The sequence below is a fragment of the Cylas formicarius genome, unplaced genomic scaffold (genome assembly GCF_029955315.1).
Source record: "Cylas formicarius isolate icCylForm1 unplaced genomic scaffold, icCylForm1.1 PGA_scaffold_1__22_contigs__length_36826433, whole genome shotgun sequence".
NCBI classification, from domain to species: domain Eukaryota; kingdom Metazoa; phylum Arthropoda; class Insecta; order Coleoptera; family Brentidae; genus Cylas; species Cylas formicarius.
Genome location: NW_026844264.1, coordinates 19,007,210 through 19,021,561, shown reverse-complemented (window position 1 = coordinate 19,021,561; position 14,352 = coordinate 19,007,210). Strand labels below are relative to the sequence as shown.

General features: G+C 33.7%; 1 protein-coding gene across 1 annotated transcript in view; it reads left to right on the top strand.

The window, feature by feature from the left end:
• Nucleotides 1-14,352, top strand: part of LOC132697377 (cyclic nucleotide-gated channel rod photoreceptor subunit alpha) — a 210,123-nt gene that overhangs the window by 172,987 nt on the left and 22,784 nt on the right. The window contains exons 14-15 of the mRNA XM_060662836.1: nucleotides 5,515-5,664; nucleotides 13,368-13,535. Coding sequence (XP_060518819.1) covers nucleotides 5,515-5,664; nucleotides 13,368-13,535 — 318 coding nt within the window. The remainder of the gene's footprint in view (nucleotides 1-5,514; nucleotides 5,665-13,367; nucleotides 13,536-14,352) is intronic.

Here is a 14,352-nt window from a genome sequence, read left to right as displayed (position 1 = left end):
TTGCCCGGGTCTTTCCTTAATTCGTATCAGTTAGTCACTTTCTTATATCTGTGAACAGCGAATTTTCATTCTCATACTTACGAAAACAATTTCATTCCATTCAAGCCAAACCGAATCTCCAAGTATAAATTAATAATAAATGATAAATATTGACATCTCGTTTTTAACCCATAACCTTGCGCATTGAACAACAAACATGGTCGCTGACTGGCCGTCAGTAAGTTTGAATGCGGTTTTTTTGAAGGCAGTATTTTCTCAAAATATACCTAGATCTCGTAAAATATTCGGGTAAAATGAGTTATGTGTGTGTGGATATCGATATTTACAAAGAAAATGAAATGCAGAGGCATAACCTCCTCTGCCAAAATATCAAAGCCGCCTGCGACCCATTAATTTTGACTATCGTAGTGTCACTATATTGTTAAATAACTATATCTGCGACACCCATTACAGTGTTCTTGATGAGTGCCGAAAACTAAAGGAGGGAGGCCGGCAATGTTTTGCAGGCTGACTGTCCTTTTAATTATCGTTAGGAAGCATTAACAATTACTTTTTTTCGTATTTTTCAATGAAACAAGCCACTGTAATATAATTTACCGACGTTTCGCCACTAATCCTGTTAGCTTCTTCGGTTCTTAACTGAAGCCTATACAGCTTAACGAAAAAAGTTTTAGTTAAGCTTTGGACCGACAGAGGAAGCAGATTTCTTCTTCTCAGTAATTAAGAAATAAAAATGATACTTCCTCGGTCTATATAAAAAAGACAAACGATATATTATTCATTGAATGACTTGTAGACATCAAAATGCCATATGTGGTTAAAGTCTACCGAAAACAGCCGATCGCTCTCAAACCTTTGACTAAAGTACCGGAAATGAGCAAAATTGCTCACGACCGTGGCTAACGAAGCTGACGCCTTAAGGTGACACTCTCCGCACATTTCATGCGTGCATAGTTGGCTATGTTAAAGTAATGGGTAGAAAAACAAATTTAGTTTATAATGGAGGCTAGTTCAAGCATCTTAAAAAAGAAAATTTGTATAAACCGTGTATAAAGTGGTAAATAAGGCCCAGCAACTCATTGATAACATGATTGGAAGCATCTAACCACCGGTTGATACCACTCTTACTGAACGAATAAAAAACCAAAAGGTGTAGAAATATTGTTGTATTTATCTACTTAATAAAGTAACACGATCGCCAAAATCCGGTCCCAATTTTTATCCCCCCTATAGTAAAATCAAATTATTACATAACATAACATGTATTTTACATACATAACATAAGTTTAAAACACATATAGTTTTGGTGATTTGTCGAGAAATTCAACATACTTCAATGCGTTCTAACAGAATTATTTCCAGAGTACGATACAAAGTTACACAACAAGTATCCACAGATTTTTTAATATTATATGCAGAAGTAGGATAACTTTTTAACTCTGACAATAACCCGCAAATGTGTCCATGAGAATAAATCTTTTATTGTAAGTAGAATAAAATATATTTTTATTTCACTCCTGTAGAATATTTATTAGCGCTTTTCCAGATACAAGTTCTCAGTCAAAATATATTTTTTTCAATTTTCCTCTGCAACAGATTAATTTGAAAAGCTGATATTTAACCAGTCGAGAACTATTCCTACGAGGGAATCTACTAATTGAATTGAAAATTGAGCATATTAAATTAACTGGGGTCCAAGCGATTTCCTTACGATTTATTTAATTGGGAGTAATTAGACTAATTCCACTGCTAAAAGGGTAGTTTTAATAGTACGAATTACGGTTGCCTGATCTATAGATTTGGTATAAAAACCAACACATCCCGGCGTAACAGCCCGAAAAATCGTTTAGAAAATTTTGTTGGCACTCTTGATATCTTGAATAAGTATAGCGTGGGGAGTTCAAAACACCTTTCTAAATCTAACAATAACAAGAAAAACTATTATAACAATTATTTTTATTTTTAAATGGCAAATAAATGAAAACTTTTGCTGCTTCAAATATATGGGCAATAACTGAGTCGCAAATAAATGCAAGACGCGAAAATAACGGTCGTTTTATGAACTCTTTCAAAGAAAATAACATTTAAAACTTGTGATGTTTCATAAATATGAGAAATTCTACCGATTCTATGACAACATATTTGACAGTCATTCTCGCTGGGTAGTCAGTTTTGCCACATTAGTGGTTTGCTTTTATTTTCATTTCCTTTTATTAAATCATTTCAGATGAAAAACAATTATATTAAATGGAGAAAGAAACCTGTCGCGCTTTGTAGCTAGTGTTTCCCGAGATATTATTAAGACATTACAGCGCTAGCTAAGTAAACGTCCCTTGGGAAAGTAGTTGAGAGGTCGTGAAATGTTTGTTGCTTCGGAAATCCTTACTGCAGATATTTATCAGGTAAATGAAGCTAAGTAGTTTCACATGAGCACTGTACTGTAAGTGCAGTGGAAATCATGTAGTCCGCATTTTAGTAAATTACCGGGGATATTTCATACCTGCTTAATTTTTAATAATTTCATTAGCATATTTAAACATTTGCTTGAGGGTGGTAGACACTGATTCAGTAGAAATACTAAACGGATGTCGAACTTCCATTGTCTTTATTTTTAACTTATATATTTTATATAAGTTTATATACTTTATATCATCTGCCTGTGATGCCAACTTGGTTGGCGAAACACGTGTCCAGTGATCTAAATAAAGTTGTGGTGCAGTAGTGGTTATAAACGTAAGTTTGTTTAACTTACAAACTTAAGAGTTGAAGAACATAAGAAACATACAATGAAGGGTGTTACGCAAAAATCAGGTATCGCAGAACATGTGTGGACCAAACAACACAACCTCAAATGGTCCAGAGCGCGGGTTGTTCACAGGGAGCAGCATTGGATAAAGCGCAAATTTCAAGAAGCAGTTTTCATTAGAAAACATATTCAGCAATCCAAGCGCGGATTTATCAACAATTTGGCAACCTCTAATAAGGCGCACCAATGCTGGCGTTCTAGTTGGAACAACTTTACGCTTGACTACACCCGACTCCGTTATGGACGAGCGCCGTCGCTTAGTATATAAACCTTGTAACCTTAGAATTAAGTTTAGTTTACACTTGATAACGGGTAATGATACAACTGTCCGAAACGTTGTGTAAGTTAAAAATAAAGACAATGGAAGTTCGACATCCTTTTAGTATATTTAAACATATTGCAATTACTATTAGTCTTTCGAAAAAAAAATCTTTCTGTGTTCTATTTCTAGATAAGTAAAGTAAAGCACTTCCAACCTTTCCGTGACGAGGCGCCCTGAAAAAATTATTTATGGTTGTTATAGCGATCTATGGAGCAATTATTCTCAAAATAGTATAAAAGAATATAAGTTGCCCTTTTAAATACACAAAAGTTTCCGTCGATATCAGTCAAAACGGAAGTTCGACCGTCGTATCGTTTTGCACATGAGGTTACAGAATGCGTTAACAATTCATAAATGGCGAGAGATAGAAAAAATGTGTTAGTGAAAAATAAAACGGATGAAAATAAAAAATATAGCATGTTCTGCTTAAAATATGTAAAAAATATTATTCGCTATTTAAATTAGTTAAGGTTGTATAAATATATTTTTCTACTCCCGTCTGTAAAATACCTAATTACCCACCGATCTAGAGTGCGTTTTAAACATATTTGTGACGATTTGCATATCTTTGTAGATGAATAGTAATAAATACTAATTGAAGTTTCATTGAAGTACAGTACATTAATTTAAATTAATGTATTAAACCATAGCCTCTAGATGAAATGGACTTTTTTATAAATATGTTTGTTAATGTATTTTTTCTACTCCCATCTGTAAAATACTTAATTACCCACCGATCTAGCATGCGGGAAGTGTCACTTTACCGCGTCAGTTTCGTTTCCCATGAATCCGAGCCACATGGGACATTTCCGGGATTTTACCGCACGGATCTGGGAGTAATCGGAGGTATTTCCCACGCTCTGAATTTTGACGTTTGTCAATTCTGACAGTCAAACTACCCAAAAACTAACGGTCGTAGAAAAAGTATAGTATGCAACACCTTCGGTTAACCTTTTGACTCACTCGTTTATTAAAAGCTCGCTCCGCTCGTGTTAAATAAACTCGTGAGTCAAATGCCGTTTACCGCACTTGTTGCATAATATACTATTTTCTACTCCCGTCTATAAAATACCTAATTACACACCGATTTAGCGTGCGAGAAACGTCACTTTACCACGTCAGTTTCGTTTCCCACGAATCCGAGCCACTTCGGACATTTCCGGGATTTTACCGCACGGATTTGAAGATTGAATTTTGACGTTTGTCAATTCTGACGATCATGTCAGTGAATCTATTTGTGTTGTTTTGCGATAATGTACACAAAAACTAACGGTCGTAGAAACAGTATATGCCGTTAACGCACTTGTTGCATAATATACTATAAGTCACTCGTTTATTAAACACTCGCTCCAATGTCAAATAAACTCGTCAGTCAAATTCCACTTACCGCACTTGCATAATATACTATATTACAGATAAAAATATTTTTGGGAAATCAGGAACCCTGGGTTTTAGTTTTAAGTGCCAAGCTTGAGTCCTGCACTAACTACATTAATTTAAACATTTTTATACAATAAAATAATTAGAGAAAAATTAATTGAAAATATCTTTGTTGCCTATTATTAGTTGTCTTTTGAATATCGTTAAGAAACAAGGCAAGTGGCCGATATTTGGAGCTATTGATTTCAAATTTGTGTACCGCGTAGCTGTGGTCAAATGGACAATTTTCTTTGAATGGAAAAATAGGTTTTTGTCTATCAAATAGCTACTTTTGGTGCAAATGTTTATATTTTTTTTCAAAGCATAGCATAACTTTAAAGTTAGACTCCGAATCTAAAAAGAGTAGTCTCATTTTCTGTTTCTCTTTTCCACTATGACTGTTACGCCGTTAATCTCTAATGGATTTAAAATCTTTATAATTCGATAGTCGTTTGAGCTATAATGGTGCACTGTCTCCGTTTTAAGTATATAAAACGCTATTCTGCCAACGAAATATGGGCGTCATTTTTCGTCGATTTTCCTAGAAAGCTCCAGAACAAATTTTCAGGTCCCACCTCAGATTTCGCACAGGCACCACCAAATATGACCTATTGAAATTCGACCAGAACCGATAATGAGAAGTATTTTTAAAAATTGGAAGAATACATTTTTACCGTTCCAAAAAAAATTGTTTTTCTAGAGGTAAGACATATATTTGAAAAAATTGATAGGAAAATTTTTATATTCTCCAATGTTTGACATGAATTTGAAGTTCGGTCTAGTGATTATTTGAAATACAGTGTGAATTTCATGTATTTTGTGAAAGTTACATAATGGTCTGTAAGAGCACGACCGAGAAATGAAGGGCTCTTCTAAGACGAGAAACCGCGGACGGGCTTCTTTTTACTACGAGTACAAAAGCCGCGAAGTGAAATCAATCTTGTTAATAGCCATTTTTTTGTTTCAGGGGAAGTGGGAAAAGAAATGTACATCGTAAACCGGGGACGGCTTCAGGTTGTAGCCGATAACGGGCGAACCGTATTGGCAACACTGAAAGCTGGCAGCTATTTTGGCGAAATATCGATACTCAACATGGGTACGGCAGGTAAACACCTGGGTAAATATCGTCGGCAGGCACGGAGACTGTGAGAAGACAACCACGACGTTTAATTTGAACTTCTTTATTTAATAATCATATTTGTATATTTTCTCGATACCCCGTTCCATATTTCGTGATTTTTTTCTACCGTTCAAGCAACCGATTAATTTGATTCATGAAAAATGGAACCATTTTCCAATTTTGCATGATGCGATGTGGGCATGTCGTTTCAACCGATCCTGCCTGGCTTTATTTTCCACAACGAACCCGATTTAAGTAAGTTAAACCTCGCTTTTTGTCTTAGTATAGGATACTGAAGTAGTCTCGAGCTATTTGTATTTCATATTAATGTTAATTATTTGTTTAAAATAGTGCCTTGCACGTGATATTCAAATGGACTATAGGTTCCCCTAATTGTCAACTTAGCGAAACCAGTATTATACGCTTAAATTGGATTAGTCATAATTATAAATTAAACGAGAGAGGAAATATTGGTTCTAGAATTCTTTAATTTTAATGTATATATCATAATGTTTCATGGAAAAAAACAATATTTTTGCAATCTGACTGAAATTATTGAAGAATAAACTGCCAAACGCACAATTTTATATTCTTTTAATGGTACGGATTTCGATTTTAGAATTTTTTTTTGGTTATAAAATAATAGAAAACTTTAATATGTTTAACTCTTCATGAAAATCCAATTGCTAAGATATACGAGGGTCACTGGAAAAGTTTCCGACCTCACCCTGAAGATGGCGGCACTAGGTACTAAAAGATAGCGATCGTAGTTGCGCACTTTATTTACCAAAGTTTCAGCCATTTTTGAAACATGATTTTTTGTTGAGAGTCGTTTGAGTGAGTCGATGGGAATATTTTCGTGAAAATGGAAATAATTGAGTACAGAGGTCTTATAAAATATTTGTTTTTGAACTGCAATACGGCTACGCAAATTAAAGTTAAGCTGGACTCGGTGTATGGGGATTCTGCACTGCCATTTAGCTAGTAAAATTTTGGGCGGCTGAGTTTAAACGTGGCCGTAAGAGCTTAGGAGATGATGAACGTTCGGGAATGGTGTTAAACGATCATCGAATTAAAATGAGAAAGGCAGCAGAGGTTATGAAAATGTACGAAGAATGTGTTTATCACATTTTAAATCAGGATTTAGTCACGCGAGACCAAAAACGTGTTCGAATAAACATTTCCAACGCTCTCCTAGCGCAGTTTACTATAAATGAAACTTGACCCTCGTATAACATATAACCGATAGCAACGTTCATTAGCTGACGTCTCCTCAGAGTACGTAGTACCGGCTAAGATCTCATCTCGTGCAAAACAGAAGAATGTCAATAATATGACTAAAAAATTATTTGTAAGTAAAAATGATTATTTATCGTACTTGCCAGTTTCGAAGTTTGGTTGGCAATTTTGACAATTTTGTAGTTTATCTAAGGTATCTAGTTTTAGTCACTAGTCAACCCAAAAAAAAAGAAATTGAATTTAAATCACAGTTGTTTCTTATTACGCCGGAAAAATTGAATGGCGAAAATTTTGCTTTGTAATCAACGCTCCATTTGTGTCAAATGTGTCGACGACGACACCAGTTGATTTTCTATCATCCCGTACCTGGCGCAGGCATATCGGATCCATTCTCAGATCTTCATAATCCCAGGCTAGCAGCGGCGTCACTTTTAACTTGTTTTAGGACATGCAAACTCTCTATATTACCCTTGCCGAGATCAATATTTATTTTGTGGTGTTTTTAGAAAACCAAATAGAAAAATGTAGTTTCCGTTGCAAGTTCCAGTTTTATGATTTTCTGTCCAGGTTTGATCAATTTAGTCGATGAAGACGCCAAAATTTCTAACGTTTGTGAAGTTTTTTCAAGAGGGATTGATTTTTTTTTTATTTATTAATTTCTTTCCCTTACGGCTTTTCAATTTATTACTAATTTGTTGACTAATTTGCTTTGTCTCGGAGAATTAAAATTAAACTTCCTTTTTACTCCTGCATGACGTTTTTAGACACTTGTATTAGTACACCGTCACATTTCTTTAAAAATGCATATTTTCTACGTGAAATATTATTTTAGGTGACGCCGCTGACTTTCAGTTCCACACCCCTTGTTTTGCGGCTGTAGGTTTAGAGGCAAGCAAGCGTTGCCCTATATATTGCGTTGTGGATATCGTTTTTCGTTCTATCGTCTCCCTTCTCTTTGTTTGCCTGATGTATTGAATGAATACTTGCGATCAACCAAAATTGTTCAAATGTTTGCGAACATTTGACCCACAGATGTTCCATTCCAACTCATTACATGTAAATGTCATTATCTAAGGTATCTAGTGAAGAATGGGCTGAACTTTAACAGCTTATTTTTTGGTAGTTGAATAAAAACGGATACAAATAGAGAAGCGTCTCAGAACTAAACAAACATGTAAAAAAAACAAAAATTGATGTTTATATAACATTTTTGACTTCAACAAAAAATAATTCAATAAGACGGAGCATTTCTTACCTTACAAATTCGAAGAGTTCAAAAGTGATTTTATAGTCTATCGTATAGTAATGTACGTCCGTTGCTATTATTTGCAATTTTTTCTTCAGCTATAAGTCTCTGATTCTGATTTAAGCATTCTACGTCAAAATCTTAAATTTGTGAATTAAAATCGTCATATCGTGATTTGCTATGCCAAGTCAAGGTAGGTAGACTGTTGAAGTAAAACTGACAATTTTTAACAAAATTTGTAGCCTTTTCTAACTACATGCAGAATGCGGAGTTTACTTTCTTCTCGAAAGACAATGGTAAACAGTTTCTAAAATATCAAAAGTGTATACTTTCGTTTCGAAGGAACGGGAACGATTTAACATTCTCAAGTTCTTGTCCATTCAATCGACTGCAACGGTTTTAAAATTTAGTCGCATTATTGGTATCTCGAAACATGTAGAAGTTCGTTAAATTTCGATGAAGTTTCCCGTTTCTGGGCACAGCACACACCGTTAGGAAAGAAAGAGAAAGTTTTCAAATTGTGAAAACTTCAAGAATGCTTTCATGTTTTTCTTGTACCGTGCGTTCAATTTATCTTGATAACATTTTAATTGGTTGTAACTTTTTTGTTTTTAGAAATATCAAGGTAAACAAAAAACCAGAATGGAGAGTTAATAGGCAAGTTTTTTTCCAAGTAATTTTCTGACATCATATTTTTTTAAATGGAACATCCTGTATATTATATATGTTTTTAATAAAATATTTTATTCCGGTTACAATGATGTAACACACTTTATATTTTAGTCCACTCGTTTTTGACAAATCGGCACAAATAGAAATTTTCATAGAGTGCCTTGACTGACAAATAAAAATATGTTTATGTTTAACATATTAGTAGTATTAGTAAACAACGTTGATGGTTGAATTTATGAATGAAATCATTATTGTTAAAATGGTTTTTCGCGAATTTAGCATCCGTGAAAGGAATGATAAGCTTCAAGTATACTTTCTCAATAATAAAAGTGCAACCACAGCTCGTCGTCAATATATTAGATTTTATCCAGAGAGCCGAGCCCTTTCAAAACAGATATTTCTAAGGCTGGCAAAGAAATTTGCAGAAAACGGTAACGAATTAAATGCTAAAAAGGTATGCCAGAATCATAATATTTTAAATGAAGAAAATGAGGCAAACATATTAGAAATCTATGAAGCACATCCAGTTTCCTCTATTACTAGAGTATATGATCAATCCACTCAGTTTTGAAAGAATATAAATATAATGCATTTAAATTTCGTAAAACTCAAAAACTAAGTGCAGAACAATGTCAAGGGAGGATGCAGTTTTGGTTGGATTTTTTAAAAAGATATAATGAGAATAATAATTTTTTTTAAAACATTTTATGGACTGATGAAAGTTCGTTCACTACAATTGGTCTTTAAATAGACAAATACAGGAAATAAAAACCCAGGGATACCAATCAATTAATGTATGATGTGGTGTTGTAGATGGGCATATTTTGGGTCCTATATTTATAGATCAAAAGTTAACTGGAGATCGTTATTTGCAACTTTTAGAGCGCAGAACAATATGCAGAAGATTTACCCCTACATATAAGAGCGCTGATTATATGGCAGCAAGATGGTGCCCCTCCTCACAATGTTGTGCAAGTTAAAAAAATGTGTTATCGTGGAATATCCCCAACCAACAGCCCCGACTTAACTTTAATGGATTTTTTATTTTGAAGACACATATAAAATCATGTGTGGAATTTCATGCAAGACGTCGTACAATAAGAATGTATGAGATATGTGTTCAGGAAAATGGTGGTCACATAACATAACATACAGCAGTATTTAGAATTTTTAAAGAATTTTTTAATTTAGTGTGTCTTGTCATTTTTAGTGTTTTTGTTCTACTTTAATTTGTACATAATTATTGTTGTTGCAGTCAGTCACGGTACCGAAATTATATAAAAATTTCCTATTTTTGCCGATTTGTCAAAAACGAGTGGACTAGAACCTAAAGTGTATTACATCATTGTAATCGGAATAAGATATTCTATGAAACACATATATAATATACAGGGTGTTCCATTTAAAAATATATGATGTAAGCTTATATGTCAGAAAATTTATAGTGTTTTGTTTTATACATCACTTCGTAAAAAACTTGGCTACTAACCCTACATTTTGTTTTTTTTGTTTACCTTGATATATCTAAAAACAAAAAAGTTACAGCCAACTAAAATGTTATCAAGATAAATTGAACGCACGGTACATATCTAATAACCTCTTTAAAAATAATTTGCACTCTTTGTATTTTCTTTTCTTTTGTTGTTGTGTTTGGTTAGTGTTTTGCGGTTTAAAATAACAGTTAACTGTTTGATACAGCAACTTCCACTAAATTGTTAAAAGTAAATTTAAACCCAAGTTTAAACCTTAGACCAAGTTGTAAATGATGAGCTGGTAATATTTTAAAGTTCAATTTTTCGAACGAACTTGAGGTTCTTCTGGATTCCTCCTGCATCGGGTTTCAGGAGCACATGACTGACCTTCCTCAATGAAATTAATATAGCACTGAAACGAATTTTTTGGGATCTATGAACAATGTTTTGCAAATCCTCGCCCTATCAAGTAATTTTTTATTACTTCTTACTCATAAAAATTCTTTTGTTTTTTTATCAGTATTAGCCAAACTAACAATCAAACAAACTAAATAACCAAAACTAGTGAGAAATTTGCGTAATTCGTGTTCAGAATTCCCTTTTTTTTTCACGTTTTTTTTATTATGAAAAAAAAATATTTTCTTTAAGTCGGCATATAGTACGGACACCTAATTCATTCTTAATTAATATAACAAATATCTAATGAAAAAGTAATTAATTAACTTAGGATTAGGAATGCAACATTTTCTAGATATTATTAATTTTTTCAAACCAACTTTGCACCTTGAATTTATAGTGTTAGTGGACTTGAAAATTTGTTCATTGGTATTTACGTGTTCGAATTTTTTCTAACTGTGTAATATTGCTTGACAGAATTTGGGCAGCTCTGCCCAATTTGCAATGTGCAAAGGTGATTCGGAACTAAAGATTAGAAGAGTGAAACCGGAACGTTGTTTTAATACTGCTTGGTTTTAGAGGATTAAAATTTGTCCAAACCTTAATTATTAACGACTCACAGCAAAGCAGCTCGGCGTTTATTGTTTAACTTTATCCGCTTTATTTTGATTCAACGCCGGGCGTATGACCCGTAAATCTTTCCTATGATCTACCGCGTTTTCTGAACTTGATCGTACCCAGTATTAATAAAGCCTGGTCTGTGGGAGGATTTGCTCAAACTCTTAAACCCTGTTTTATTCTTGTTTGTTAAATTTTAAGTCAAAATAGTCAAAAAAAAAGAACCATTTCCAGAAAATAACATCCGGAGGCGACATCTATATTATTATATCACTTCTATGCAATGATTCACATTATAATTACCTTTCTATTTAACTGGAGGGATCCTGGAAACGATTCAGTATAATCATATTCCGTTTAAAAAATTAGACGTTGGCCAAAAAAACTGAAATTTCTGAAAGTTAAGACTTTATTCCATAAGAGGGAGACCTTGCTTGTAAAAACGATACGCTGAGATCCGTCTAATTAAAGAGAAAGACGCTGATTTCATGTTGTCAAAAAAAAAAATTGATTTTATTTGTGGGCAATTCGGGTGGAGCTGAAACATACATATTTCATATTTCACGTTCATTGTCACAAATAATGTGGCGGTATTAACTGAACAGGCTAGAGCAGAAGGAGCGTGAAGACTAGTGACTGCAAAGATTCAATTCAGATAATATGTACCGTTTTCTGGCCGTTTTATGGGATATAACTAACGTCTCCGAAACCGTCAGAACTAAGTTTAACTTTAACTTAAAGTTGATTTTTTTTATGTTCATCAAACATTGGCTTACAGGATTGCCAAATTTGTTTTAGGTTATGAACTTCTAAGTTATTTGAAGTCAACAATCGCTATCATATGTGAACCCTATTGGATTTCTGCGGTTTTGAATAACTTCGTGTAAAACCAATTTAATGATATATTGTGGGCTTCTGACTATTTATAACCGAGGTTATAACAGTATTTGGTGACGACCACGGTGTGTAAAGTTTTAGAGAATTCTTTATGAAACCATAACTATTGTTGAGTATTGTAAAATCCGAATTTGATAAGAAAAAACATTGTTTAACATTATTTTAGTGTAAAGAATAAAATAAATGACTTCCCACGATATCCTTATAATTATTTTGCGGGGCGTCCAATGAATACTAAAATACTGCACAAAATAATATGGCATCCAACACGGTTCCACTAATTTATCTCTTTCCGTTGGTGTTGGTTACTCCAGGATTTTTGTGCGTCATTAACAACCATTAATGTAGAAGAAATTTCATTTAAAAAAAATTGGCTAGGAGCCCACAAACTAACCAAAATTCCCACCAATACGAAACACGCACAACAAACCGCACCAAATTGAGTTGTTAGGAATTACATCAAATAAAAAGTCACATGATTGGATTTTCGAATGTATTTAATTCCCCTTTTTTCGGTTCAATCCACTGAACGTTCAAAGGTGTCAACTTACATTACCGGTGTGTGTTTAAGTGGATTAGTTTCGGTCAGAACTGCAATCGATCGTTCGGTCAAATTCACGGTGTGTGATTTCGAAATCGTGACTACGTAATCTATTTTTTTTCCTTCTCGAATTTACTGCTATCGGATCTATTTGGCTTAATTCCAAGACGATTTCGCCTAATACAGACGTATATCTTTTCGAGCGGGAAATCGCGACCACGCCTTTAACACTTTACTTTAATGAGTGGCGAATTTTTGTTCTCTATATGAGGACATATTTATGAAAATGTATTATTTTGAATTCCCTAGTCCTGATCATTAACGGATTTTACGAGTTAACGGTAAATGAAATAAAATCTACGTACTTAGTTAATAATTGAAGCAACCTTTTGCTCTGGAATGATTTTTTAAATATTATCCTTTTATCTACAGTGCGTATGTCCCTTTACCCCAATCTGCATTGAATATTCTAGCATGTTCTCTTATTGGTTTTTACAATTACAGCACTTCGTTAAAAAAAATGCACCGTTACGGAGCAACAGCTTCTTCCTTGATATATTATGAAATTACCCGCAAATTCAACAAATCTGAGTATTTTTTAGATGACTTTTTTGTTTAGGAAACCGAAGAACTGCTAGTGTTCGCTCCGTAGGATATAGCGACTTGTTCGTGCTGAGTAAGAAAGATATGTGGGACGTACTTAAAGAGTATCCGGCTGCCAGAGTGCGACTGGAAGCTATAGCTGTGAAGAGGTTGGAGAAATATAAAAGGGCGCCTCTAGAGAAAGGTATCGTTTCCTTTATTTAAACGTAGTGTTGTAAATAAATTAGATGTAACACTTGCATTATTTTTATGAATGAGCACAACTGGGTCTAAAATATCACAAAATGATCAATTTCGCATACATTAACCTCCTAAAATAGAACTTTGTTCTCTTATTGCCTGCATCCTTCAAGTATTTGGTTAGCTTTGTATTTATTTAATTTTAGCAATTAAAGGGTGGACTATAATACTTTTCAACCTAACTAACCAATACTTTCCTACTTAGAAATTAATCTTAGAAAATATTTTGTTATTATTTACGAGAAAAGGTCCCGATACTTGGCCATTAAAAATACCAAAGGAAAGAAACTTACCCGGTCTGACTAAAAATGCCGCTAATTTCTGTCGAAACGAGCAATAATTAACTGTAGTTTCGTTCGGTTTATTTTTGCTCCTTTGCTAGTAGCTTGCAGTACCACATAAAGAAAGACTGAGGGTTGTAGACAAGTGCGATTTTCAATACATATTACTGAAAAGCTTCGGCGATGTTGAATTTACCATATTATTCTGGTTATACTTATTTCTAGTTGTATTCACATTTTATTGTCAGAAAGAAAGAGCTGGAAATGGTCAATTTCCATCAAAATTTGAACGATGAAATGAAAAAATAAAACCAAATATATTAGGCCATCATATTTTAGGTATTTAGATCTAGGTATAGTCCCAACAGTACCTAATAACAATACTAGCAAAATGGAATGTACCCCATCGACAGTCATTGTAATGAAAAACTTCTCCTTATCAGTGAACGAAAAATCTTGGAACGTCTATGATTGCTTTAG